The sequence below is a fragment of the Miniopterus schreibersii genome (genome assembly GCF_964146895.1).
Source record: "Miniopterus schreibersii genome assembly, chromosome: X".
Lineage (NCBI taxonomy): Eukaryota > Metazoa > Chordata > Mammalia > Chiroptera > Miniopteridae > Miniopterus > Miniopterus schreibersii.
Genome location: NC_138104.1, coordinates 101,845,453 through 101,872,895, shown reverse-complemented (window position 1 = coordinate 101,872,895; position 27,443 = coordinate 101,845,453). Strand labels below are relative to the sequence as shown.

At 43.9% G+C, this 27,443-nt stretch overlaps 1 protein-coding gene across 3 annotated transcripts in view; it reads left to right on the top strand.

Moving 5' to 3' along the window:
• FRMPD4 (FERM and PDZ domain containing 4) overlaps positions 1-27,443 on the top strand; it is a 618,455-nt gene that overhangs the window by 441,663 nt on the left and 149,349 nt on the right. For all 3 annotated transcript variants that reach the window (XM_081125794.1, XM_081125792.1, XM_081125793.1), the window contains exon 2: positions 10,422-10,538. In XM_081125794.1, the coding sequence (XP_080981920.1) occupies positions 10,422-10,538 (117 nt within the window). The remainder of the gene's footprint in view (positions 1-10,421; positions 10,539-27,443) is intronic.

Genomic DNA, 27,443 nt, shown 5'->3' with positions numbered 1-27,443 from the left:
ACTCCCATTGCCAGGCCCTGTGTGAACTCCAGGCTCACGTCTGAACAGACTCTGTAGTGTGATTTGCAATCACTGGTCATTATTCCTGGGTTCTGAAGGAAAAGTTTGTCATTTTTTCTCAAATCTTAAATTTATGATAACTTTGCATCATTAAAATGTGATTGAATACAGAGACAGGATGACTAAATGCAAGATATACAGCTTTTTTGGATACTGACTCAGAGGAAAGAAAGCCTATAAAAGAATGTAATTAGGATGATTGGGGAAATTTGAATATGGACTGTATATTACATAATATTATACCAATATTAAGTTGGAGTGTGATATGGTTTTTAGTTTTAAAGGAGAATGTTGTTTTCCCTAAGAGATAGATGCTGCAGAACTTCGGGCTGAAGTGTCCTGATGTCCGTTACTATGAAATGGTTCAAGTTAACGTTTTATGGGGGTAAAGGGAGAGGGAGAGGGTAAAGTGGCAAAGGGAGAGCGGGTAAAACAAATGTTACAAAATGTTAACAGCTGGTAAACCGAGGTCATTGTTCTTCCACCTGCGCTACGGCCTTTTGGACCAGTCTCCCTCTGCCGCGGGGCCGTGCGTTGAGATGTCGTCGCAGCGTCCCTGACCTCCACCCGCTCGATGCCAGCAGCTGTCACTACCAAACGGGTCTCCAGACATTGCCCAATCTGTCCTTGTCGAGAACTGTTGCTCTAGGTGAGGAGTACAAGGATGATAGCCGTACACTCCTTTCAACTCTTCTGTATGATTGAAATTCCTTAAAATGACAAGTTGGGTAAACTAACAATCGTGGTTGGGAGTGTGAGTCCGCCACTGGTGGAGAGCCATTTCCCTTGACCTGGAAAATGAAAATGACTTTATATCAAGGGACTTGATCCAGGCTTAATTTAGTATCAGCAAGGTTTAGATTTAAACCCTTTGATTTCCTTTTGGGGCCTTTGAATTGCGATTTTGCCTTGAGAGAAACAAGAGCCTCCCAGGAACGCCGAGGCGGCCTTGCCTCATGGGCGCAGCATCCCTCTCTTGAAATCCAGAGCTGGCTTGGTGACTGCTATATGGCTCCCTTCGGGGGGTGCTGCGCAGTGACTGCCATTCATTCATTTGTTTTTACGAACAAATGCTATTGTAAACCAGTTTCTATATGCCAGCTTCGGTGCTCAATACTGATATAAAAAGTGGTTGCAGATTGGGATCTACTCATGCGGGGTCGGGGCTTATTGGTCATCGGTGAACTCAAAGGAGCCGCATGAGTGCCACAGCTATACGTTCTCATCAGGTGGATCCATAGATCCACAGCCACTCAACAGCAGAAGGCAGTCGGAAGAGTTGTGTTATCGCTCCCAGGTGTTCAGGTCTCCTGCTCAAAAGCAATTGATAATATTCCTATTTCTGTACGGTTTTGTATACTTAGCAATCAAGCACAGCAGGACCACTTACATGTCCGCTCAGTCAACAGTGTGTATGGCGCACCTACCGTGGCCAAGTACCGTGAACTCCAGGGATATACAGATGGAGGAGCCTGCCCTGTCCTTAGGGAAATCATAACTGGCTAAGGGATATCACGGACACAAAGATCATCCCAATTCAAGGTGGTGGGGCTAATGAGAAGAGTTCAAACTGCAACAAATTTAGTAAAAGGTCAGAGTTTATTGAGCATCACCTAAGTGCAGCGTGTAGAAAGTTTTTTTTAAGGTATGAACTCTCAGGAGCTTATAATCTAGGAGGATACGGATTCACATGGCAGTTCTGTTGGTAATCAGAGAAGGTGGGTTCTGCCTCAGTGGTCTCAGCAGTAGCTTCCCCTCAGAACCAGGCAGCGAGGCGATCATTTAGGGCAGGAGGGTTACAGGCTGCTGTCTTCAGGTGGTTGCATTTGATGTGTTTTGGAGGAGGGACCAATTTTGAGCAGTTATGGAGAAGACTGGGGGGGTTAAAGTGGGGAGAAGAGTGCTTCAGCCCGAGGGAATAATATGAACAAAGACGTGAAGATACGAACACGGGGAACATGCGTGTCCAGGGAGTGGCAGGAGCGTTGGTGGAAAAGCCTCAGAATATTCTTATACAAAATGTGTGTGACGCCAGGCTAGAGAAGGTCTGGGCGAGGTGATCGGGGGTGCTTATTTCTGCGTCAACGCGTCTGTTTCTTATTGCGCATTTTGTTCACTGATATATTTCAAGCACCTGGAACAGCATGTGGCACATACTGGGCACTTAATCAATATTTATTATACGTGTCAATATGTGCAAGGAATGACAAAAGCAGCGATTTCAGGACGCTTGATTCGTGTAGTTCTTATGACACCCCGTCAGGGTGCTTAGTGTTCTCCTGAGCTTTCGGAAGAGAAAGCTGCTGTTTTGGTGAGGTAAGGAGCCCCCAAGTTCAGATGCTAGGAGGTGGAGCCAAGGTTCCAAGCGGCCCTCTCTGAACGCACACTCCATGCTTAGGGCTCACGTAGTCTTTACTCCCCCTTTGAGTGTGTCCAGGTGGTGGAAGGCGGTGCATCTTTCTGCATCTTACCTTTTTTGTTTCACTTTTTTTCCCCATTTACTTTCAAGATCTTTCCAAATTTGTTACACAGAGAAATTCTTTCTTTTTTACAGGTGTATAGTATTCCACTATGTGTTTGTGCCACAGTTTAGTTTATTTTATTTTATTTTTAATATATCTTTATTGATTTCAGAGAGAGGAAGGGAGAGGGAGAGAGAGAGAAACATCAATGATGAGAGTCATTGATCGAGCCCGCAACCCGGGCCTGTGCCCTGACCGGGAACCCTGATCGCCTGGATCCCAGGTCGACGCTCAGGCGCTGAGCCACGCCGGCCGGGCGGTGCCAGTTTCATTTCTCCCGCCCTGGTGGACCCTGGCTCAGCGGGTGTGCCAACCTGCACTGTGGGTGGAGGCCGCTCGTTTGCCCCGAGGCCTCGTGGAGATGCGCTCGGCGCCACACGGGCGCGTTCCCCTACAGCTGCACGAACGCCGTGCGTTTTCCAACTTTCAGTGCCCCTCTACAGTTTCCCCGGAGAATCCACCCAAAATCCAGGGGGAATCCTCTCCCTTTCTCAGTTTCATCTGATTAAAATAAAATTTCAATTACAAAAATAATACATACTCATTACAGGACACAGACAAAAGCAGATAAACAGAACCCCACGTTACTCTCACAACCCAGAGAGCCACCGTGACGCCATCCCTTCAGGCTGTTCTCCGGTGCCCATGGGCACAGGTGTATTTGACAAGCACGCCCTACTGTGCGCACTCTCCATAACCAATTTGTTCAGTAGTTTTATGGCCGAATCGTATCCGTCGCCTGAGCCATCGGGTGGCAACCGGCCCCTCTTGCTAAGCTGCTGTGAGATTTCAAATGGAATAACCTGTGAAGGTGCCCAGAACGGTGCCTGCCTAATAGCAGCTCTTCAACCCACGTCGGCCGCCTCTAACTCAGACACACACACTTACCTGCTCAAAGGCAGGGAGCTGCCATTTTACTACCTAACCTTTGTGCCAGTGCCATCATGTACCTTGCGCTCCTTTATTCACTCGGGTGCCCCTGAGCTGCTGTGACACGCTGCACCGCAGTCTGAGTAAGAGACCAAAGCATGAAGGGGACCTGGTCCCTCCCCTCACGGAGCTGCGCCAGCTTGGCACGTCCCCCTGGCATCGCAAGCGTGGACAGCAGCGTCCGGTGAAAGGTCTCGGTCAGGGACAGGCTGACTGTCCCCACATTTGGCTCTGGACCGCCTCCCTGGGCACCCTGGGCCAGCCTGCATCTGTTTCCTCCCGTACAATACAGGGCTAATTATAATTGTCCTTCCAGCTCGGCGGAGCTGGAGAATTCAGTGTGCTAACAGATGCAAATGTGCTTTGCAAAAATCACGTCTAATTCAAGGCAGAGCCGCATGTGACTTTAATGGCCCCACCTGGGTGTAGTGTTTGGGGACTCTAGATATATGTCCTCAGACTCCTGGGATGGCTGAGTCTTTACAGAGTGAGGCTAAAGTTTGCATGTCCAAATCTTTGGAAAGAGAACCAATTAGCCTGGATTTAATTCTCCTAGTAATTCTCCCAGATACCCAGTTAAGAAACAAGTAATTCAGTAGGCTCGTGAGAGGTTCGTATCGAAACTCAGAGATATATAATCGCAGTTTTAATGTGTGGGTTGCTAAGCCACGCAGTGAAGTAGATGAAAATAATTAGAAAAATGTTTGAATTTGGTTATTAAAATATACATCCAAATATCTTTGACCATAGTTAAACTCTTGATTAATACATTTAAACTTGACTGAAATCATTTGGTAATGGCTCTACTTTTGAGTTTCTGCTTTTAAGATAAAGGCTTGGCATTAATTTCCAGAGTCTTTTTTGACTGCCTGCTTTTCCCCCTTTACTGTATTTTCCTGTCCTTGTCATAACAGAAGCGAAATCTTAAAAATAGTTGATAGGACGATTCTTACTTCTGTCTGCACGGCTTTGGTGTTATTTTCACCCTCTCAGTGTAGCTTTCTTCACATGCACCTGCGCTGGAAGCTGCTAACAAGGGACCATCGGATGGAAATCTCACGTCTTGCATGAGACTGAAACACTGTCACTAAAGCCTGGCTGCAAGCAGAGGGTTATGTCCCGAGATAGGAGGAAAGCGACCTGGTTCAGAACGAGCCTGTGAATCACCAGCCTGATTACCTAGAACCAGCAGACTAGGCTGGTTAGTGAGCTCCGCGTGGGGACGAGGACTTTGTAGGCCTGCCCCCAATAGGGCACACCGTGTTGGTCACAGAAGGAACAAGGCTGCCACCGAACCTGGAGCTTTATAAATTCATCCGGAGGCATTTTTTGTTCCTTTTTACCCCTCCCGCTGCTTCCTTTGCCTTAACCCCCGCTGCACATCAACCTTGAATGTGATCTGCTTGCAAAATGCGGGAAGTGAGTTGTGCTCACTTGTGGGTGCCATGACCCCACCCACACTTAGGGCAAAGCAATTGAGAAAGGCCTTTGCGTTTCGTACCAGCGTCTGTAAGACTGTATCACCTTAGGGCTCTCGGAAGATAACCTTCGTGAGTCCGGAGCAATAAGGGTGATTCAATTCCCGTCCTGTTTTCTTTGGTTGGATTTGCTCTGTCGTTCTGTCAGGGACGAATAACGGAATAGAGGTGGCTTTTCTAAAACAGACGTGATAATTAACTTCGCAGCGCCCATACCAAGGATGCGGCCTAATCCTGGCTCCTGGTCGTAAATCCTCCCGGGTGAGGAAGCTCCTAAGCTGAAGTCGGGCCTCATTGTAAGAAGTAAGGCACTTGCAGCGGGAAGCCTCGGGCTTCTGTCCTGGACACTCTTCCAGCTGTGTGATGCCAGCAGGAGCTTTGCATGAGGAGATTTGGGGTGAGCTCTACCCCCTCACCCCCCATTTCCACCCCAGTTCAGTGGATGTAAAACAGTTCTCACCACAACATGCAATCTCCCTGCCAGCTGGAAGGCTGGGCCCGTGTCCCCCCAGGGGAGGAAACCTGATGCCTCTGTTAGACACTGACCCTCGTTTCGTCATCCTTAGAATTTACCAGGCATTCTGCTGCATGCTGGGGTGGGCTCGGGAGTCCCCAAGAAATCTGGTTTCCTGTGAGAACCCCAGAAGCGCTGTTGAGACTGTGAGGTCAAATGCAAAAGTTTCATGCCTATTAGAACCGCTTGTAACGCAGCATGCCACCTGAGGAGACTATTCTAATTGAGTCCAGCTCTGTCCTGCAGGGCTTTCTGCATCTCATTTAGCTGCGGGATGTTGCTGGGAGCTGGGTGTTACTTCCATTTGACACAAAAACTAAAACCCAGGAAGGCCAAGTAATTCACCCAAAGCCATGCGGCAATTAAGTGGCAAATCTGGGATTTGAAGTCATTCTCTCTGATGTAAAGATATCATCTATTTATCATAATTAGGCTTCAAGTGGAAACACTGAGAGAAGGCTTGTTTTTTGTTTTAAGTGTATTAAGCACCAACTATATGTTAAGTACTGAGCTCAGAATCATGCATTCATTACTTTATGAGCTATGGGGCACCATTGTCATTTTGGCTGTAGCGTTTGGTTTTCTGGGAGTGTCCTGTGCATTGAAGGATGTTTAGCAGCATCCCTGGTCTCATCCCTGAATCCCTCCCCTAGTTGCGACAGCCGACAATGTCTCTAGACATTGCCAAGTGTCTCCTGGGCGCAAAATCACCCCCGGGGGAGAATCATTGAGTGAGAGTAATTCTGGTTTACAGATGATGAAAATAAGGTTGAAAGAGTTTAGAGTCCAGGGTCTCAAAGCCAATAAGGGACAGAGTTTGAACCTGACTTGGGACTTTGGAACCTGACCTCATCTTCCTTCTTCCCTGCAGCTCACCCCTTTTTCTGACACTGAGGTGTGTTTCCTGGGAAGCTCAGGTCACCATAGCAGCCTGCAGGCGGTTTCTAAGAGCCTTGCCTGCTCCTAGGTCAGATTTGCCCTCGAGATTTGGTCCAGGGCTGGGAGGTGTGACCACAAGAAGAGACCACGGGTGGCTCCACCAATGGTCCCAACACAAATAGCCCGGCAACTTGGCCCATCCCCCTCACAGCTGCTCTCACTTCATGTGCAGTCTGAAGATCCTTTCGGTCCAGGACAGCTTCAATCTGTTGCAAAGAATAGATGGGTGAAATACAAAGTTGCAAACCAGTTCACTGAGTCCTGGGGAGTTTCTAGAGGGCCTGAAATAGCCCTGCCAATGTAGGTCGCTATTTTTAAGGCTGAGTTAAGTGTTTGAAAGTGGTTCATACAGCCGTGATCTCAATCTGAAGTCACAGAACATCAGAGTTGCAAGGAATGGCGAGGCCTGGCCTGAGACGAGTGGAAGTGGACCCCCTGCACCCAGGGTCCCGCCCGGCTGGGCTTGCTGGGTCCCGGGAAAAGCATCTAATATTTTCTCCTCTTTGAGAACAGCTTGAACTCTTCGACTTCTGACCTCATAGGAAGGTGTAACTGGGGCTGGCTTCAACCCCGTCTTGCCCTTCTCTTGCCAGACTGGAAAAACATAGATAACTGAGCGTCCTGCCCTTTTTCTGTTTTGGGGACAGATAAAGCCATTTGTGCATGCGTCCCTCCCCAGCCCACAGCCTCCCCAGGGGGAAGCAGACGTTAATTTAGCGGAGAGTTTATAACTCACATCATACTGCGAGCCAGGCATCATACTTAGCACTTTTAAAAACGCATTTAATGTTTTCCCAAAGCCCTGGCCGGTGTGGCTCAGCTGGTTAAGCATCGCCCGCGCACCTCCAGGCTGCAGGTTCAGCTCTTGTTCAGGCCACGTGCCCGGGTTGCGGGCTCGATCCCCAGTGGGGGGTGCAGGAGGCAGCAGACCGGTGTTTCTCTTCCTCTCCCTTCCTCTCTCTAAGAAATCAGTAAAAAACACATTGAAAAAATACGTTTTGCCAAAGACATGGTCCCATTCCCGTCACCTTAGAGAGGAGTAGCAGGGACTGAGGGCATTAGGGAGGTTGAGTAACTTGCTCAAGTTTATGGAAAATAGGTGGCAGAGCCTGGATTGAAGAGAGATTTCAAAGCCAGTGGCCTGGGACTTGACTCGGGGCAGCAGGATGGCCTGGAGGCTTGGTAATAGGGATTGCTGCGTCAGTCCCATGACCGGGGAGTTTGGGGTTCAGGAGGTCTTGGGTGGTGGCCAAAAGTTTCCATTTCTAACAAATTCCTAGGCGCTGCTGCTGCTCCAGTGGCCGTGTTCTTGGCTGCCCGACCTGCTACTCCTGTCTAATCAGTACTAGAAGGGGCTCTAAAACCAAACAGCCAGGGACTCTGCTTTCATATGCACTGGCCCTACTGCTGCTGTAATAGGGGCCACCTCTTTGCCTCTGGGTAGAAAAAATTGCGTCTTTCAGCAGTGATGGGATGGGACGTATCTGGGAGTGGTGGGGAGTTTTATGCACTCACAGAGGCGGGAGCCAGAAAAGGAGGTTCCTGGAGCACCTTCCCAGCAGAGAGCAAACTGCCAGCTTCCCAGACTGGATGTTGCTGGGGTGGACTTCCAGTAATCATACTGCATAGAAGTGGAATTCAGATCCCTCTATAATTATGATCTGCATCCTTGGTTTTTCTCCAGACTGTATGGTTAGCTGTCTACAAAGACTGTTCTCTTTTTTCTACTTGCGCTTTTAATTTGCTAAGTTCTCACTCCCTTCTGACCCGTGTATTTTATGTCAACACATGAACAGAAGATACATAGTCATGTCTGAATTTAATTATTCAATTATTTGTTTTATAACATCTGATGTCCCTCAACTTGAATTAACTCAATTCGTGTTTGTGAATTTGTCCAGTAGTAGTGCTTCACTTGGTGCTTTATGACAAAAGGATTGATTGGAAAACAACTTTCTGGACTGTTGTTTACTATATCCTGGGCATTTTGTACAGGACAGACTGCAGTTCGTAATAAACTGCAGGCTTCCTCCAGCTCATTATTACAATCCTGTATTTTACGTGTCAATTATGTTAGGAAGCCTGTGTCTTTCTTTTAGTGATTTAGACTTCAGTGGAAGAAAGGAAAAGAGAAAAGACAGTGTACTGTGTTTGCTTTTAATCAGTTAGCCCCCTCTGGGAAAGGTGAACGTCCTGGTGCAGTACATAATTTAGTAATCCAGAGTAAATGGTTGCATTCTCTGCATAGGCCTCCTTTCACTTTCAAGAATATTCTTTGTGTCACCTCTTACCAGATGAATGCTTTTACAAGCCTTTGTAATAACTGGAGGTACTGGGCTCATGCCTCTAAGGGCTTGTTCTTTTTGGTCCCACCTTAGAAGGTGTTCCCAGCAAGCCCTCTGTGAGTACAGAGAAATTGGCGGTTCGGGGTGCTACCTTGGGGTGGAAATTCATGTGTTCTCTCACTGCAGGGAAGCAGCACCTTTTGTAAAAAGCCACCCAAGGAAATTGCCACTGCTGCCTTTTGCATGAAGAAGAGGAACAAAAACTGTTGCAGTGTCTTTGTTTTTTAATAGTCAATGGGCAAGAAATCCTCCTGTGGTGACATTCTAAATTTGCAAGACCTGTATTCAATTTGTGAACTCTTGCTCACCACGCTTTAGGAAGGATGTGGGAAAATTGAAAGGAAGTTAAGGAAAAGCAAGAGAGGTGGTTAAAATCATGCAAAATAGTTCCTCTCCAGAAAACTTGCAGGAAATGGGCTTGTTTCTCCTGGGAAGTGTTGGGTGCTGGCCAGATGCATGAGCTGGGTGGGGGGTTGGTGTGAGTTACCCTGCAACCTGGGGAATTGAGTCTCCCCTCTTCACAGAATGGTTGACACCCCTGATTTAAGTGTTGGCCACAGCAAGGTTGCCATACGTAGCTGAGGAAGTTGTGAATGTTGTGCCTGGTGTAGGAGTGGGGGTGGGTACACTGAGATGCTGATCGTGACGCCCTGGAAGAGTCATCGCTGCCCCTCGCCACACTCTTTGAGACCAGTACAGAATTCGGAACTGCCCACAGACTCTCCCCGGCCGCCCAGAGAGCAACCTCACCTGGAGCAGAGGGCCCAAATAATGAGGATTATTGGTCACTCCTAATGATATGGCCTATTTCCTTCCCATCATTAGGCTCTGAGAGAGTCTCGGGCGTCTGTGAGAGAGCAGTGGGCTTCCTGTAGGTCCAGAAAGTGGCCTCAGGCCCGCTTGCGACTGTGCCTGCAGGTTGTGACCATGCAGCGCTGCCCACCCAAACTGTCTGTCGCGTGGAGTCCCTGCCCCTTTCCTCTTCTTGGAAAGGCACCCTCCCGGCAAATCCCCCTTACCCCATCCTTTCATTCTGCTCACGAGGCAAGTTGAAGGGGCGGGTTGGAAATTGTAAAAGCTAATATGTGGATTTTTGTTGCAAATTAAACTGAGAGTTTGTCTAAGGTTTAATGACTCCCCTTGACGGGCGTGTGGTTAGCATGAGTGGAAGTTTTGTCCTTTGTCAGAGGAGTTTGGGATATTGAGGCTTGGGGCTATCTGACCCACGACCTCTCCCCCAAACAGTAGTTTATTTACACATGTGTTTTCCTACTGCGGCGTGGTATCTATTCATGTGCCGAACTGGCCTAACGGCTGGTCTCGGGGACGCTTAGTTAATGGCAAGTGTGCAAAACTTTTGTTCAAATTGGCTTGTGTGTCCTCAGGAAACCCACTTAATCTTTCTGAGCCATTCATTGTTTTTTCATCTGTAAAATGGAATGAGTGCATTTAAGTCGCTGGGCCTCTGTGAAAAGTAAGCGAGACAGTTTAAAAACCAGCGCCAAGCGTGGAACCTCACGCAAAAGAATCGCTCAGTGGGCTGGGGGGCAGCTCGCAGTGGGGTGTCCCAGAGAAATGCCCAGAAGTCCGGTGTAATGATGCTTTGCTTTCTTTCTTTCCCCTTCCTTTCCAGTCACAGGACGAAGTCCTCAGGCTGGCCGCCTCCCTCGGGGACCTGGGGCTTGAACCAGGGCCCGCCCTATGGATGGGAGATGACAGCGACCAGGGATGGCCGCGACTGCTTCATCAGGTAGGCCGAGCGGGTGACGTGGCGGTGAGGCCTTTGGCTTTCTGGATGTGTCTGTTGGACCCGACTGAGGAGAAATGACATCCTTAACTTAGGGACTCCCGGGCATTGGGAGGCCATTACACAAGCACGTTGATTCCCTGGGTTTTCTGTGTCCTGTGACATGGGGTTGCTTTGCTTTGGACAAGTGCCGTGTTAAAGTGACAATTCCCAACATAGCGTGTGATCATGGGCCAGAGCGAGAGTTTTCATTAATAAATCCAAGGCCAGTTGGACTCCTTGTCGGAGGCTCAGACAGAAGTTTGGCATGAGGAGTAACACCGAGAACGCTTTCGAGAAATGTCCAAGACAGAAATGTTACCGACGCAGCTGTAACTAGAAAAACGAGCTAAAAGGATTTACATTATGGATTGTGTCAGAAATTTCTCACGCTGACATTGGCTAGGGTTTTGTATGTTTATGGTGCTCTTACTTTTAATTGCGGTAAAATATATATAACTAAATTTGCCGTTTTAACCCATTTTTAGTTGTACAATTTAGTGCCATTAAGTATATTCACAGTGTTGTGCAAACATCCCCACTGTCCATTTCCAGAGCACTCGATCGCCCCTGCTCCCCGCGCCCCTGCCCCGGGGCCCTCCGCTCTGCTCTCTGCCTCTATGAGCCTGCCTCTCGTAGGTCCCTCACCTAAGTGAAATCATACAGTAGTTGTCCGTTTTTGTCTGGCTTATTTCACACAGGATGTCCTCAAGGTTCATCCATGTTGTAGCACAGATCAGAATTTCATTTCTTTTTTCAAAGTCAGTAATATCCCATCGTATGGATATTTACCGCGTTGGTTTATCCACCCATCTTCCATTGGGTAGTTGGGCTGCTTCCACCTTTGGGCTGTTGCGAACAGTGCTTCTGTAAACATTGGCGCACAAGGATCTGTTTAGTCCCTGTTTTCCACTTTCTTGAGGTTCTAGTTGGGAGCAGAATTGCTGGATCATATGGTAATTCTAGGTTTACCTTTCTGAGGCCCCCCAAACTTTTCCACAGTGCTCTGATGGTTTGCACTTGTATGAGAAAAATGTTGATATAACACTTCTCAAAAGAGCAAGAGACCGCCCTGCTTTCTTCTCCAACCTAAGGGAAATTCTTAATTATCAGAAATTAGTGACATAGATTTGAAATCACGAATGACAGTTTGCCCTAGACTAACACAATTGAGTAGAGATTGGTGGCTAAGGGGGAAAAATCTTTCATACCACAGGCTGCATTGTTTTATGGACTGATCAGCAAACATTGACTCACCGTGAGGTGGGGGATCGCTTTTATAAAAATTAAAATATCTACCAAGATTAAGGATTTGGTCTTTTGACATTCTAGCAGCTCTATGTTAGAATTGTTGGCAAGTGGCTAGGGGAACAACTCACATGTGTGTTGTGACCAGTTTCTCAGTCTCTGCAGCTCAGATCTCTTCCCTTCCTAGAATTGCTGCATCGGGGAGGGAACCACCTCTTCAGAGTCTAGTTGGTGGCTGAGGGCCTTGCCTCCCGGGAAATTTAAATTTCCACTCAACATGACACACTCCAGGGCAGTGACCCTCTGGCTCTTCAAGGCTTTCAGAGGTTATGCTCCTAGAGAAACTACAGTAGAAATGGCAGTCGCTGCAGAACCTCCCAGAAAGCTCAGCGATTGAGAAAAAAGCCAATAGTTTTGCTTACAACCTAGATTCGGAATGATTTTACTCAGTTTGCCCAAGTTCCTCTCATTGCTAGAAAGATATTTTTATACTGCATTGTGCCGTCTATTTTGTAACATGGCCATGAATTTATGTAATTGGCTTAGTTAAGGTGGCCTACATACTTTGACTCAAAACAGTAGAAATTTCTGCCCAAAAAAATAAAATTTTCAAAAATCATGGATTCTGAATTTATGAAGATACATCTCAGACTTCTTCAAATGCAATAGCTTTTTCTTTTTCCCTGATTAGATTTGGGTTTCAGTACATTCCAGTCTATTTAATCAATAGATAGAAACCAGGGCTAGCCTTGGTGTCATTTTAACATTTACAGTGGCCTAATGCCAGCTGTTGAAATGTTTAAGAGCAAATCAGGAATTTAAGAGGAAAACTTCTACCCTGATTACTTAGTGGCAAGTTTTAGAACCAAATTACCAATGTCACTTGTCCAAATCTGTGGGATTTTTTTACCTGAAAAGTAAGTTTCTAGAGTCCTCAGAGACATCGTTTTAAGATATCAAGAACAGTAGTTCTTTGGAAAATATTTGTATATTCTTTGTCACTAATGAGTTTTACAAATAATGAGAATCATTGTGATTTTTTTCTTACCTACTGAGTAATGCCCATTATAAAAGATACTCTAATTACCAGAGTTTCTGGGCAGCCCCATTTGGCAGTATGGAGTATATCTCTGCTCATTAGTTTTAGGAGGTACATGAACAATTTGAAAATGAATTCATGGTTAGTAATTAGCATCTTTCCATTTAATTTTTCTCTTTTTCACATATTCTCTTTGAAAGAGATTAGATGTCTTCTTTTTTTATATTTTGTTCAGTTCTAAACAGTAACCCACATCAGACAGTCATTTTTGATGGAGGTACAACTACTTCCAAGTGATAGACAAAGTGATGGGAGGAACCAGGCTTCACATGTGCAAAGCTGGAGATTCATAGCTAAATAAAGAGATAATTCTGTTATTATAAGTCTTTCAGAACGTGCCCCAGGATAGTCCAAAATGTATTCAAATTTCATCTTCCCTCTCCCATCCTTAATTATTTAGAGTAGGACTGAATAACCTGTTTTCTATAAAGAGTTACTAATCCACAGGGTTAAAAAAATTAATGCTATTATGCATATGTTAGTTTACATCTGCGAAATATTGTAGTCTACAGACCACTGCTTCTCAACCTTCGCTGAGCATTGCAGTAGCCTGAAGGGCAATAAAAACATCCTGATGCCTGGGTGGCTTAGTCTGATTGGGAGCTGCTATAACAAAATACCTTAGATTGGGTGACCGAAACACAGAAATTTGTTTTTCACGGCTCTGGAGGCTGGGACGTGCAAGATCAGGGTGCCAGAATGTTCGGGTTCTTGATAAGGACCCTCTCCCTGGCTTGAAGACAGCTGTGTTCTTGCTGTATCTTCACATAGGAAAGAGAGAGAGAGAGCCAATAGTCCTTCACCCTCATGACCTAATCATGTCCCAAAGGCCCTACCTCCAAATACCATCACATTGGGGTTTAGGGCTCTAACATATGAATTTTGGGGGGAACACAAACATTCATCCCATTGCACTGGACCTGGGGTAGATCCTAGGAATAAAGTTTCAGAATCTCCACAGGTGATTCTAATGAACAGCTATGGTTGCTGCTCTAAAGCACTTTTCTGCATCTGGCCTCATTTAATAAAGAATACTTATCCCATTTCCCTCATGATAAAACTGTGACTCAAGCTAATGAAATGACTTTCCCAAAGTTTACGTATGTGTACCAAGTCTTAACCCATTGCTTCTTCAAACATACTAGATTCCCCCATTAAGAAAGAACAACCTTTGTTAGTATTCCTAGAAAAATATGAAATACAGTTTTCTGAGAACAGAACATTGCTTAACAAACCTGGCAGATGCAAAATAAAAATTTGTCAGTTTATTTTTAAGAGAGAGAGCAGAAGAAGGGAGAGGGACAGATGTGACAAGAGAAACTACAAGGTAATGAAAGAGCCTCAGGAAAAAGAGCACCCTAGTTAGAAATGGTTAAAAAAGGGAGAGATGGATAGAAAGAGAAATGAAGAGAAACAGAAAGTAAGGTACTCTGAGATGGTTGTTATAATAACAGCTTCAGTAAATACTAGATTTGGTTGTAGGTGTGAATGCAGGTGGATTTATAGTTGTGGATATAAATAGAGGTACAGATGTAGATATAGGTGAATATAGAATATAGATATTGACATAGATATTGATATGAATATACAAATATAATCTTAGACACAGATATAAATGGATATCGATTATAGATATAGATGACGTAGGCATAGACAAAGACGTAGATATAGATGAGTGACCATAAAACTGGGTGTGCCCAAGAGGGTCCTAGTTTATGGGCATTGTCATGACAGTTACTGGTAGCACCTCCATTTGCCTCAGAGTGTTCTGCTTTATATAATACAAGATAATATAACTATACATCACACTACCAAAGTTTAGAAAATACTTACAAGATGTAAGATTTCATTTAATCTTGACAACTCTCCTCTAAGGTAGTTAAGGTACATACAGGAATCTCCTTTTTGCAGAAAGAGCTGAGATTCACAAGGATTGGGCTCTCTACATCCTATGTCCAGTCAGACCAGTGTCTGTACCACATCTTCAGACTCTAAGGCTCTGTCTCAGAGTTTAATGCATTCTAAGCCTCTAATATTCTATAAGGATCCCCACCCCTAAAATTACCCAGCCCTATCAATTCATGTTCAGCTTAGCTCACCTCCACCTGTCCCTGCCACACCCTCCCCACACAGCATCCTTAGAAATGGCCTGATCGGCCTGTTTGTCTAGTGATGTACTTCTTTGAAAAGCTCTTCTTGGCCACACCCAACATCTATCCGCCCAACATCTATTGAGCACCCTAAATGCTGAAGATCCAAAAATGAGTAAGATGAGAGATTGCCTTCAAGGATCTGAGAGTGTGGTGGAAGTGCTTGGTAAATAATAGCATGTTCTTCAGATACAGTGGAAGCCCGCAAGGAGGAATTAATCAAATCTGTTGGGAGTGGGGGTGAGGGCTGGGCAAAGATACAGGCCATTGCCGTGGGCCTCACACTACAGAGAGGACAACCATCATTCTCAACAGAATAATGTCTCTCTTAACCTCTTTAGAGACACATAATATGTGTAATTATCAGAGAATAGGGAGCATGATGGCTTACTTATTTTCCATTTTTGAGTTAAATGGAATAAGAACATGCTTGTTTGTTCGTGGGGGTGGGGAGAGTTAGCGCAGACATAATGTGCTTCATAAATTTGGGGTTTTGTTTTTTATAGATTGAAGGAAAAACTAAAACTTGGGCAAAATAGCCCATTCAGCATGGCTCAGTGGTTGAGCATCAACCTATGATCCAGGAGGTCACATTTGAATTCCCAGCCAGGGCACATGCCCAGGTTATGGCTCCATCCCCAGCAGGAGGCATGCAGGAGGCAGCCGATCAATGACTCTCGCTTATCATTGATGTTTCTCTCTCTCTCTCTCTCTCCTTCTCCCTTCGTCTCTATCAACTGATTAAAAGCATTTAAGAAAAAAAGTTTGATTGGGATGAAGCAAGTTGGAGTCTGGGTATAGGCATGAGGTGGAGAAGACTAGAGGCCTCATTTCCAAACTACATGCCCTGATTTTCCAAGTCCTAAGTTTTAGAGGCTTATATTTTTCTTTTTTAACCTGCTGACTTTCTGGCCACCTTCACCCTGTGAGTCTACAAAAGTATCCCTGCGTGCATATTGGACAAGACACACTATTCTATTATTCTCCCAGCAATTCCCATGGTGGGCAATTAAACAGGATCACTATCTTAGTATGCAGAATTCAGTTCTGAAACCTAAATAGTGGAGATTAGTAATGAGATGTGGAAACTTCAACTTTGTTCTCCAGTATTGACTTAGCCCAACTTGGTAGTACAGCCAATTCTAATCCACCAGTCAATTCTGTGGTCAATGTGAAACGTATTTTTAGCTCATCTATCTCCCGAAAGGAATAATCCAAAAAGTTACAAGCAGTTTGTGTGCCCCACCGCCTTTTGTATTAATCACAGCAGAAGACAGTCAAGTCTATGTGACAGGATTTTGTCATCGTGGAAATTAGAAATGGCAAAGCCTGAATTCATCCTTATGTGTGAGCCTCAAAGCATTCCCTCTAGACTCTACCTAGTCTAATTCAAGTGTCCCAAAGAGGGAAAAAGCAGTTGGTTATCTTCAAACATTATTTGGTAGTTCTAGGGCTATTCTTCAGTATTTTTTCTTGATTTTTACCCCAAGGTTTCATAAGAAGTCTTACTGTTATTCTGTAGGTGAGTCCCTGAATCTTTACTCTCTGATGATTGGCCTTGAACTTTTTTTTTCTGAATTTTTTTTAAACTCAAGAAGAATTAAGTTGTAAAGATGGATATAGATGTTGTGCTTGCACCCACCTTGTAATATTTTCATATTTGAAGCAGACGTCAATTTCCTTCAGATGAAGCCTACATTTTTAATACACATCTAACAAAGGACAAATGAATCAGAGATTACTTAAGTTGTTACTCTTTGTTTGTGGTAATAAAATGCAGAAGATCTTTGTGGAAATTAATAGTTGTGCCAATAAAGGAAATAAGAGAGATCTATTTGAAGTGGGTTGCTCTGTTGTTTTGTGAGATTTTAAATATCCAGAGTTAAGAACTGGCATTATATTTTAGAAGAGGTGGTTTACCTCACTTTTTGTGGTTTGGGGAAGAATTCTTAAATAAAATACATCCCTTCCAAGTGCACACAATGAATTCGGCATAAAATGCAAATAATTGCCTAATGGCAAGAGCAAATGCCATTTAGTTAAATGAGTTCCTTAGGATCTGAGCATCCAGTCAAGGGGAGGAAGGTATATTATAATTTTGAAAATGCAGGAACAAAGTAAGCGTGATAGTGTCATTACATGAAATGAAAGGTAATTATGTCGTGTCAACGTGAAAGCTCCCAAGCTGAACATTAGAAGCTGTTTATCCCCTTCATTGGAGCAGATTTGTTTTCTTTCGAATGTGACAAAGCTCCTATCCGCTGAGTTAATCATTTCTGCTCCTAGCTGGAAGGTAAGTGTGCAGACTTGATGGAAAGGCTTTTAGCAGGAAGGCTCTGAAATGACACTATCATTCCAGATCTGACTTGGCATGTGACACACAGAGCTGTGTGCTAGGCAGACTTTTCGCATAGCAGAGGCTGTTTCATTTTCCCATGCATTTGTTCTTGAAACTTTGCTGTGTTTTTTTTTTTTAATGTTTTTTCTTAATTGCTTTTAGAGAGAGGAAGGGAGAGGGAGAGAGGTAGAAACATCGATGATGAGAGAGAAACATCGATTGACTGCCTCCTGCACACCCCCTACTGGATCGAGCCTGCAACCCGGGTATGTGCCCTGACCAGGAACCAGCCATGGGTTTACGCTCAACCACTGAGACACACCAGCCCGGCTTTGCCGGTTTTCTTAATTGGGCCATCATTCTAGGACAAGTCCCTGAAATGCTTGGCTTATTTGTCCACCAGGCCCAGGTCTCCGAAGGGATTGTAATTATCTGCAGTTCCTTGGGCCACTTGACGACAGCAGGGTTGGGACGTGCACATTCAGGTGGAGCCGTGGACAGCAGGTCAGCTGGTGCACACAGTGGCACTTTGTTCTCCTGAGCTTTTATGTGGCCCCTAGGCGTGTACATGAAGTGGGTCACAAAGTCCATTCCGAATCACAGGGACAGCCACCCTGTGAAGAGGAGAAGCACCTGGCTGAGCAGGTTTCCATCGCAGCCTGTAATTGAAATGCTGCCTTGGGGCTGCCTCCCACCCCTGATTCTTCCGAGTGGCCTTGGATCTCTTCTTTCTGGATTGAGCCAACCCTTGCAGAGAACAATTTTGATGTCATCGCCTGAAGCTGGGGCACAGGTGGGAAATTCTGGCCTGTGCCAAATGCCAGGTGGGGGGTAAGGATGTTGCTGCCAAGTAAATTGGCTGAACTTAAGAGGACATGGAATCACCTTTGTGGCAGGTGTCTGTTCATTATTGTCTGCATTCCTGCATAAGAAGAGAACAGGGCTGGTGACAGAGTGCTTTCCTGTGGTCCACCAGGAGGTGGGAAATAGCAGTTCCCTGCCAAGCCCTTGTCCTTTAGCTCCTCTCAAAGCTTGAATAAAATCTCATTATCAATAGCCAATTTCTGGGCAAGAGCCTCTTCAATTGCAAGGGTGATGAGAGATGGCACAGCTTTCTGTGCCAATGGACACTGATCAGTCTGAGTCGAGAGAAGCCATACCACATAGTTATTGCGTGGAGTGAACCACTCAGTTGCTCCAGAAACGCAGGTTTGATGGTCACAGTTCAAATTGGGGAGGTTGTGAGAGACTCCCAAAGAAGGCTGTTTTGATAAAGGCTGCCTATATCACTTTGGGGCCCCACTGCGAAATGAACATGCACGCCCCTTGTTCTAAAAGTAGGATAAAGTTACTAAAATGTAAAGGTTTTTCCTGTCAACCATCGGAGCCAATTCAATGCCAACAGGAATCCCCGATTGGTGAAAAAGGAAACTTTATTCAGTGCCCAACAGCTCCATTGTGATACAGCAGGGCTGTGAGGCCGTCCTCAGGGCCCGTGGCAGAGCAGTGCTTCCAGGTGCTTCAGTGCAGGCTGTGGAGAGGCCCCAGTGCAGAAACGGCCGCGAGGCTCTGCTTGTTTTTCAAATTTGGGCCCAATTAGCCACCAGGAGCCCTTTTTAGTCGGTGTCTTCTTCCTCATGCTTCACATCCCTTTCTTCTCTTGTCTGTCAATATGTCATAATCTTATATTTGCTATTTGATGCCATTGTAAGGAAAGAAAAACTAAAATTTTAAGCTATTACCATGAATTTTACTGCCCATCCGTATATTGTGCAATGTGAGTTTGGGGTGCAAGTTTAAGAGCACTTAACTCGCATGAAGGAGGAATCACTGAAATTACACAATTGTATTTCATAGCTCATACGTGTGTGTATCTCATTCAAACCAGAGGAGTAAAAGTGCTACACAAAACTAACTCAGTGGTTTTCACGCTCCCCACTTTTGGCTCATGATAAGTAAAGAAGAACCGAAAGGAAAAGGAACTACGGGTTGGCCTGTCTTTCTCTTTTCTCCTTTCTCATCACTGTCAGTGCAAGTGGATGGCCAACTGAGGGAAATAATCAACTAAGCAAGGGTGTGACAGGATTCCTTAGAAGGCCACATCTCTTCAACATTAATTAGGCCTCAACCCTCACCTCCCAACCTCCCAACTTGAACTTTTAAAAATCATTTCTCATGTGGCTTCTCAATAAAGGCCTATACAAAGGAAAGACTGCCTCTAGCTATTGACTCCCTCAGAAAGCAGTCTCCATGCTCCCTCAAGGAGAGGTTTTCTCACCAAAAGATAGGTGCTCTTCTCCCCCTACCCCCAGCCCTTAATTATCTAAGCCAGGTCAGTAACATTTTTCTGTAAAATGTCACACAGTAAATATTTTCAGGTATGGAAGCAATGTGAACTCTGTTATGATTTAACACAATGCAACAGCCATTATACTAGGAAAGCAGCTATAAGAAATGGAAACAAATGTGCATGGTTGTGTTTCGATAATATTTTATTTAAAGAAAAATAGACTGGAGGCCAGATTTGGCCCATGGGTTTGCTAACAGTAACTGATAAATTTTCAAAACCCTCCCATGAAATTGGGAGCTGCCATTTCTTTTATATGTGAAAGAAACTAGGGCAAACATTGGTAAAGTGACTTTTCTGGGCTTGCACTGTGAGTCATGCAGGGAGCTAAAAATGAACCCGAGAGCCCTATTTTTCCTACTTGTTGCCAAAAAGCTCTGTGATGTATCTACTCTCAGGAAGCAGCCTTGCACAGCTCTGGCATCCATGACCTACCTACCTCTAAAGGATGTTCTAGGAATAACATCGTCAAAACCCACCAGAGAAGTAGAACTGGAATATGAGAGTGTCATGACCCCCCCCTTCTTTGGGGTGAGTGCTGAGGGAAAGGAGGTCTGCTGCTGCTGGCCTTGGTAGCCGCCCCTACCTCTAATCAGCACCTTCGGGGGGGGGGGCAGGAAATGATAGCAACGTGAGGCCCAGCGCAATGTAATGCCTAGTAGAGGAGCAAATAATTAGTAGGGAGGTGAAAATTACATAGCAACTTGCTGTTACTAATGGTGCACAGAGAAACAGCTCTGTTGTACTTTCAAAAAGGTAATTGTGCATAGCGTTTTGAAGAAATTCCGCTCATTAGTCTTGTGGAAATTTATAGAGCTCCCGGATAAAAGCCCCCAATTCATGTTTGGTGATGTTATGTCTCTTGGCTTCCATGACACCATCCCCCTTGTTTTGCTTCAAACACTGGAGGTTCCTTCTCATGTCTCCTCAGCTGGTTCTTCTTTTTTAGTTCAAGATTTATACTTCAGTTTCCCACATTATCAAGCATGCAATTCTCCTTAGAATCATCAACAAGGAAACAAGGTTTGTGAATTTAAAAATGGTGATACCATTTGGTTTAGATCCAAACATTGCTGGCAACTCGTGATTGTTCTAATACAGGAGATAAAGGAGATCAATGGGAGTTGGTTTGCACCGCATAGGGTATTGTCTGGGCAATAGCAGGTGATTAATAAATATTTGCTGAGTAAATATCTAGATGTAGGTATGTATGAGTAGATGGATGGATGGATTAATGGATGCATGAATAGACTTTTTTCTGAAACATTGTATTCAGTAAGTTGTTACTATAGATGCTGATATACAAGTCTTTGAGTGAAAATCATTTCTCCTTAACTTACGGATGTAGAAATTTCACTACAAGAATTTGGGTACTTAGATAAAGTTTCTGTCATCTAATAATACCTTGAAAGTTCATCACTGATTCACATCTTGTATTTGTTTATAAGATTCCAAAATTCAGGATGTAATGAATGTATCTTTCTGCGATAGTGTGATTGCAGTGTATCCCAGCAATAAGTTTCATAGAATCATAAAGCGCAGAAATTAGAAGTCAGAACACTACAGCAAACATCTCAGCTCTTCTCAGTACTAGCTGTGTAATGGTGGGCAATCATTCGGACACCATCGGCCCCAGTTTTCTCATTATAAAAGAATGTGTTTAGACTAGAACACTGTATCAGTTGGCTATTTTGTGACTTACAAGCAACAGAAAATTTTTTACCAATAAAAAGAATTTATTGGCTTTCATACCTAAAAAGTAAGTAGTAAAACTGTTATAGCCAAGAGGAACCTAAGAACACATGACAACTAAATATGAAGTGATATCCTAGATGACATTCTGGAACAGATATAGGACATTAGGTAACACCTAAGGATATTTGAACAAAATATGGACTTTAGTTACTAATAGTGTATCAATGCTGGTTCATTAATTATAACAAATGTAACATGCTAATGTAAAATATTTACAGTAGGGAATACTGAGTGACAGATATACAGGAGCTGTCTGTGCTGTTTATAATTTTTTTTGTAACTCTAAAAGTGTTCAAAAATAAAATTTTATATAAAAAATACACAAAATAGCCTGGCCAGTGTGGCTGAGTGGTTGAGCATCAACTCATGAACCAGGAGGTCACGGTTTGATTCCCGGTCAGGGCACAGGCCCGGGGTGCGGGCTCGATCCCCAGCAGGGGGCGTGCAGGAGGCAGCCGATCAGTGACTCTCATCATTGATGTTTCTCTCTCTCTCTTCCTCTCTCTGAAATCAATAAAAACATATTTTTAAAAAATACACTAAGTAAAGTGATATCAGCAAGACAGTGGTCTAGGATGCTTTAGACCCTCACTCTCCCACAGAGAAGCTCAGGTAATACATGGAGCAATATACCTTTGTGAAAACTCTACAGACCAACTGAGAAATTACAGCACATAGACCAATGTAAAACCGAGAAGGAATTCCAGCAAAAGGGGTAGGAAGATTTGTGTTGTTTTGTGTGTGTTCATGCTCCTCCCCCTTGTCTGATAACTAATGAAAATTAGGAAAGTAATCCATGAACCAAATGAGAATATCAATAAAGAAATAGAAACTATAAAAAATTACCAAACATAAATTCTGGAATTAAAATATAATAATGAACTGAAAAAGTCACTAGATGTTTTCAACAACAGAATTGATTCAGGCAGAAAAAAGAATCTATGAACTTTAAAAGAGGTCATTTGAAATCATGGAGTCAGAGGAGAAAAAGGGGAAGAAAAGAAGGAACAGAAATGAAGAGAGCCTAAGGAACCCTGGGGCACTCTCAAGCAACAACATCTGCATATGGGAGTCCCAGAAGGAGAGAAAGGGGCAGAGAGTTTATTTGAAGAGATAATGTTTCGAACCTTCCCAAATTTTAGGAAAGAAATGGATATAATAATTCAGTACGTTCAAATAACTCCAACCAAGATATATCCACAGAGACCCACGCTAGGACACATTGTACTAACATTAGACAAAATATTGATGTTAAGTCAAAAACTGTTACAACATACAAAGTAGCACATTATATAAAGATGAAAGAGACAATTCACCAAGAAGATATAAATATTTATACCCCAATCATGAAGACTGGTGAGTGCTACCAAACATTTCAGTTAGAATTAACACCAAACCTCCTCAAACTCTTCCAAAAAATTAAAGACGAAGTAATGCTTCCAAGAAAATTCTATGAGGCTAGTATTTCCCCGTTACCAAAGCCAGACAAAGATATCAAAAGACAGGAAACTACAGACAAATATTCCTGATGAATGCTGATGTAAAATTCCACAACAAAATATTAGCAAATTAAATTCAAAAGCACATTAATGACATTATACAGCATGACCAAGTGGGGCTATTCCTGGGGTGCAGTGTGCCAGGATTTCAACGTATAACATTGAATTCAATCAATGTAATATACCACATTAAGTGAATGAAGGATTAAAACCACAGGATTATCTCTGTTGATGCAGGAAAAGCACTTGACAAGATTCAACACCCTTTAATACACTCAACAAACACTCATCAAACTCAGAATTGTAGGACACTACTTTAACCTAATAAAAGCCTATAGCTAACATCATTTTCAATGACAGGAGACTGAAAGCTTTCCCTCTTAGATCAGGAACAGGACAATGATGTCCACTCTCACCATTTCTATTCAAAATAGAAGTACTGGAAATCCTAACCAGAGCAATTGAGCAAGAAGATATAGAAGACATCCAAATTGCAAGGAAGAAATCAAATTATCTCTGTTGACAGATGACATGATTTCATGTGGAGATAACACTAAAGATCCCACACCAAAATGAACCTAACCAAGGAGGCAAAAGACTATTACAATGAGAGCTACACTTTAAAGTGGTGCCAATGCTAAGTTTTATATGTATTTTTTTACCACAATTTAAAAAATGCACAAAGGAAGTACCAGGACCAGCTTCAGAAGTGGTTTAAAGAGCATCCTGGATTCATTAGAGCTCTTCTCCACTTCTCCGGTCTCTCTCTGTTCCCCCTTCCCCCTCAAGTTACATTTCACACACCATCCGGTAGAGTAAAATCAACTGTGTCCAGAATTCTCAGAATCGGACCCTGAGCCCTCACTCACTGGACTGGAGGCCGTACCCCACACCTGAAGCAAACACACTGGTGGGGTGATTGGGATCACTCCTACCAACACTATTTGGGAGAGAGGTGGTTTCCCGGTGGGACCAGGGGTCAGCAATCTTTTTCTGTAAATGGCCAGATGGTAAGTATTTTCGGCTTTGTGGGTCATATGGTTTCCATCGCAACTGTTAAACTCTTCATTGTAACATGAAAGCAGCCACATTCCTTAAACAAATGAGCATGGCTGTGTCCCACTAAAACTTTACAGGCATGAAACTTCAATTTTATATAATTTTCAAGGATCATGAAATATACTTATTTTGATTTTTAAAAGCATTGGAAAATGTAAAATCATCTTCACTCACATATGACTCGTAGGGTTTGGCTATAGGCTGTGGTTGCAGATCCCTGTCCAAGATAAATCTCTCCAAATGCCTTTTAGCTCAATGATTATTTTTCTTCATAATTTTACCTTCATTTCTCCATCTTCTATAATACCTGTAACTAGATGACTCTCACCTTAAAATCCTCAACCTGTCTTTGAACAACACATTTGTTTCTGACTTAAAATATGGCACTTGGAAGGTCATGCGATCTCTTTTCCTTTTCCCTCGTCTTCTGAATTGTCATGATGCCTTGGTTACAACACTTGGGAAACACAGGACAGTGTACTGTTAAATATTAAAGATAATGATTCTTCCTCTCCACTATTATTGGAAATTGAGGACATGCCTTCAAATCTGCAGGTATAATTTACAGAGTTAGGTTAAAACTGTCATGGTACTGAGCAATTACTCTCCTATTTTTGTTCACCTTTAGTAGTCCCTTTTTTTCTAGCCTAAATATTTAGTAGATTGGAACTATCTTTAGAATGATATATTTCCTAAAGGCTTTATTTTCCAGCCGTTGGTCAGAGTTCCATTATGTAAATGATTGGAGTAAGTGTTCAAAATGTGGATTTAAAGATCTTCAGGATCAGAGGCTGACCCTGGGAAGAGAGGGATAGGAGATAGAGCGGAACAGTAAGGATCAGAGGAAGGGAGAAACGAGTCAAGGAAACTTCTAAATTCCTACAAGAAGAGAGTTTGGCTGGATCTCTGGAAGAAGATAAAAAAGAAAACAGGCTTGAGAGAAAGTAAAATTCACTGGAGTAGCCTGGGCCTGTAGGAGAAGAATGATCTGTTTCAAAGCAAAAGCGGGCAACCGTGGAATGATTTGGACAAATGTGTTTTGGCAGCCTTTTAATCATAGTCCAAATACATTTAGCACATGTAATAACTTTTTTTTCACTGTTTGTTTATGACTGCCTACTTCTAAGAAAAACAGTCTAAGCCTCCACTAGCCTGTGATTGTTTCAGGTGTCGGGGGGTGGCCTCCACCAGTCCCATCAGTGACAACTCGAGGGCTTATCCTGAGAATGCTGGGACACAGTTTATTTCTCTCTTCTGGATGGTGAGTGTGGATGGCAAGGGCTGAATTCCAAAAGGCACCCTCTTTGGGCTATTGTGTCCCAGCCAGTGGCAACTGTGCCCTATGTTTCAAGGGTCTCGGCTTCTGTGAGAGGGCTGTATGTCAAACCCATTTGCTCCTTTGGAGAGGCCCGCTGCACAGCCACTTGCAGTGGCTCGGCTCTGTGATGCTTCATGATCAAAGACGCCTGCTTTGGTGGCAATGCACTTGAATAGCTGTTCCCCAGGTAAAGTATCCAAACATGACCAAAGGGCCATTTGGGGGAAAGGATATGAGGGACAAGGGGGAATTCACCTGCGTTGACACCAATACGTGTATGAAAATAGGGGACTCATTTTTCTAGCTCTTCACAAAACTAAATTGTCCAATACTGACAAATTAAAATGATAAACTCTAGAATTTTATTCTAGCACTTGCCTAATGGCATCATTTCCAAATGCCTAGCCCATCATTCCCTCCTTTTATGCTCTCTCGTGTCGCCATTATGAGGCACACTCAAGGCTAAGGAAGGACCATTAGCTTTAGTCCTTCTGAGTGGTTTCATGATGCTTTTGCTGTTTATCTGTTTTCTCTGGGGACTTTGGGGTTCCTTTTCTCCTCTCTTATATTTTCTAAATTGGGGAACTACCATGTGGCAAACTGCTAACATAGCTTTGGGCTTTAAACGTGTCTTCTATTAGCATCCCCTTCCTAAAATATCTTACTGCCTGATCCCTTTTTAATTTTTAGTTTATTATCTGCTAATGACCAGGAAAGCAGTAGACAGGCCTCATGGGCTCTCATGAAACAAATGAGCCTGAGGTTTAGTGCTCAGGTCGTTAGTATCTCCTTGAGGTACTCAAGCACTCGTTTGGTTTATATTACCCATGTCCTTTCCAACATTTCATTGTTGTGTTCCTTATGGTTGCATTTACAGGAAAGCGACCTCCAAATTATATTATGCTTGATGATTTTTGTTACCTGTGGAGTAAAAGCTAAGGTGCAGGAAAGTCTGGTGTTTGATAGTGTAAGCTGTGGATCTAGACTGCCTGGAGTTCAATCTCTTGTATCTCTTCCCATTTACAGGATGGTGGGCCAGATGCATAACCTTTCTGTGTCTTTTTTTTACATAATAGTAGCGCCTACTCCATCGAACTGTAAGAGGGTTCAGTGACTTATTCACGTGAATTCTAAGAACAGGAATTACTCTAGTGTTAATTAAATTGTTATTATTGGGAGGAAAAGAGGAGAACAAGTAAGGAAGCAGACTTTCCAAATAGACTTCAGGTTAAATATCATTTGTGGGACTGGTTCCTTGGAATAGATACGTACTTTTCTGCCCTGATGGCTGTTGCTTTGAAATATACTAAGTTCGAGGTATGGCAGTGTATGGGTCAGGCGCATTACAGGGTTCTAGAATATGTAGCGAGACATATAGAGATTTATTATAAGGGGTTGACTCATGGAATTCAGGAGGTTGAGAAGCCCCATGATCTGCTGTCTGTGAACTGGAAACCCAGGAAAGCCATTGGTGCAGCTCTAGCCCAAGCCAAAGGTCTGAGAACCAGGAGAGCTAATGGTGTAAATCCCAGTCTGAGTCTGACGGCCCACGAACCAGGAGCTCCAGTGTCTGAGAGCAGGAGAAGAGATGGATGTTCCAGCTCAAGCAGAGATCGCAGAGTCCTCCCTTCTCTTCCCGTTGGGTCTATTGAGGGCCTGACTAGAATGCACGATGCCCACCGGCACTGATGAGGGTGGTTTTTTCACTCAGTCTACCAATTCAAATTCTAATCTTTTCTGGGAACACCTTCACAGACACGCCCAGCAATTCTGTTCTATCAACTATCTGGGCATCCCTTAGCCCAGTCAACTGGACACAGAATGGACGGAGCTGAGGGGAGAAATGGACAACAGTGAGTGATTATAGGGGACTACAGTGCCCCACTTTCGTCAGTGAGTGGATCATCTGGACAGAGGATGAATGGAGACAGAGTAGAACTGAAGAACACTGAACCAGGTGGACCTGGCAGACATGTGAAGAGTGTCTTCACTTAGGAGCATCTGTTTAGAACTTGTTCTCCTTGGAGCATCCCCTAGGATGGATCATATATTGGGC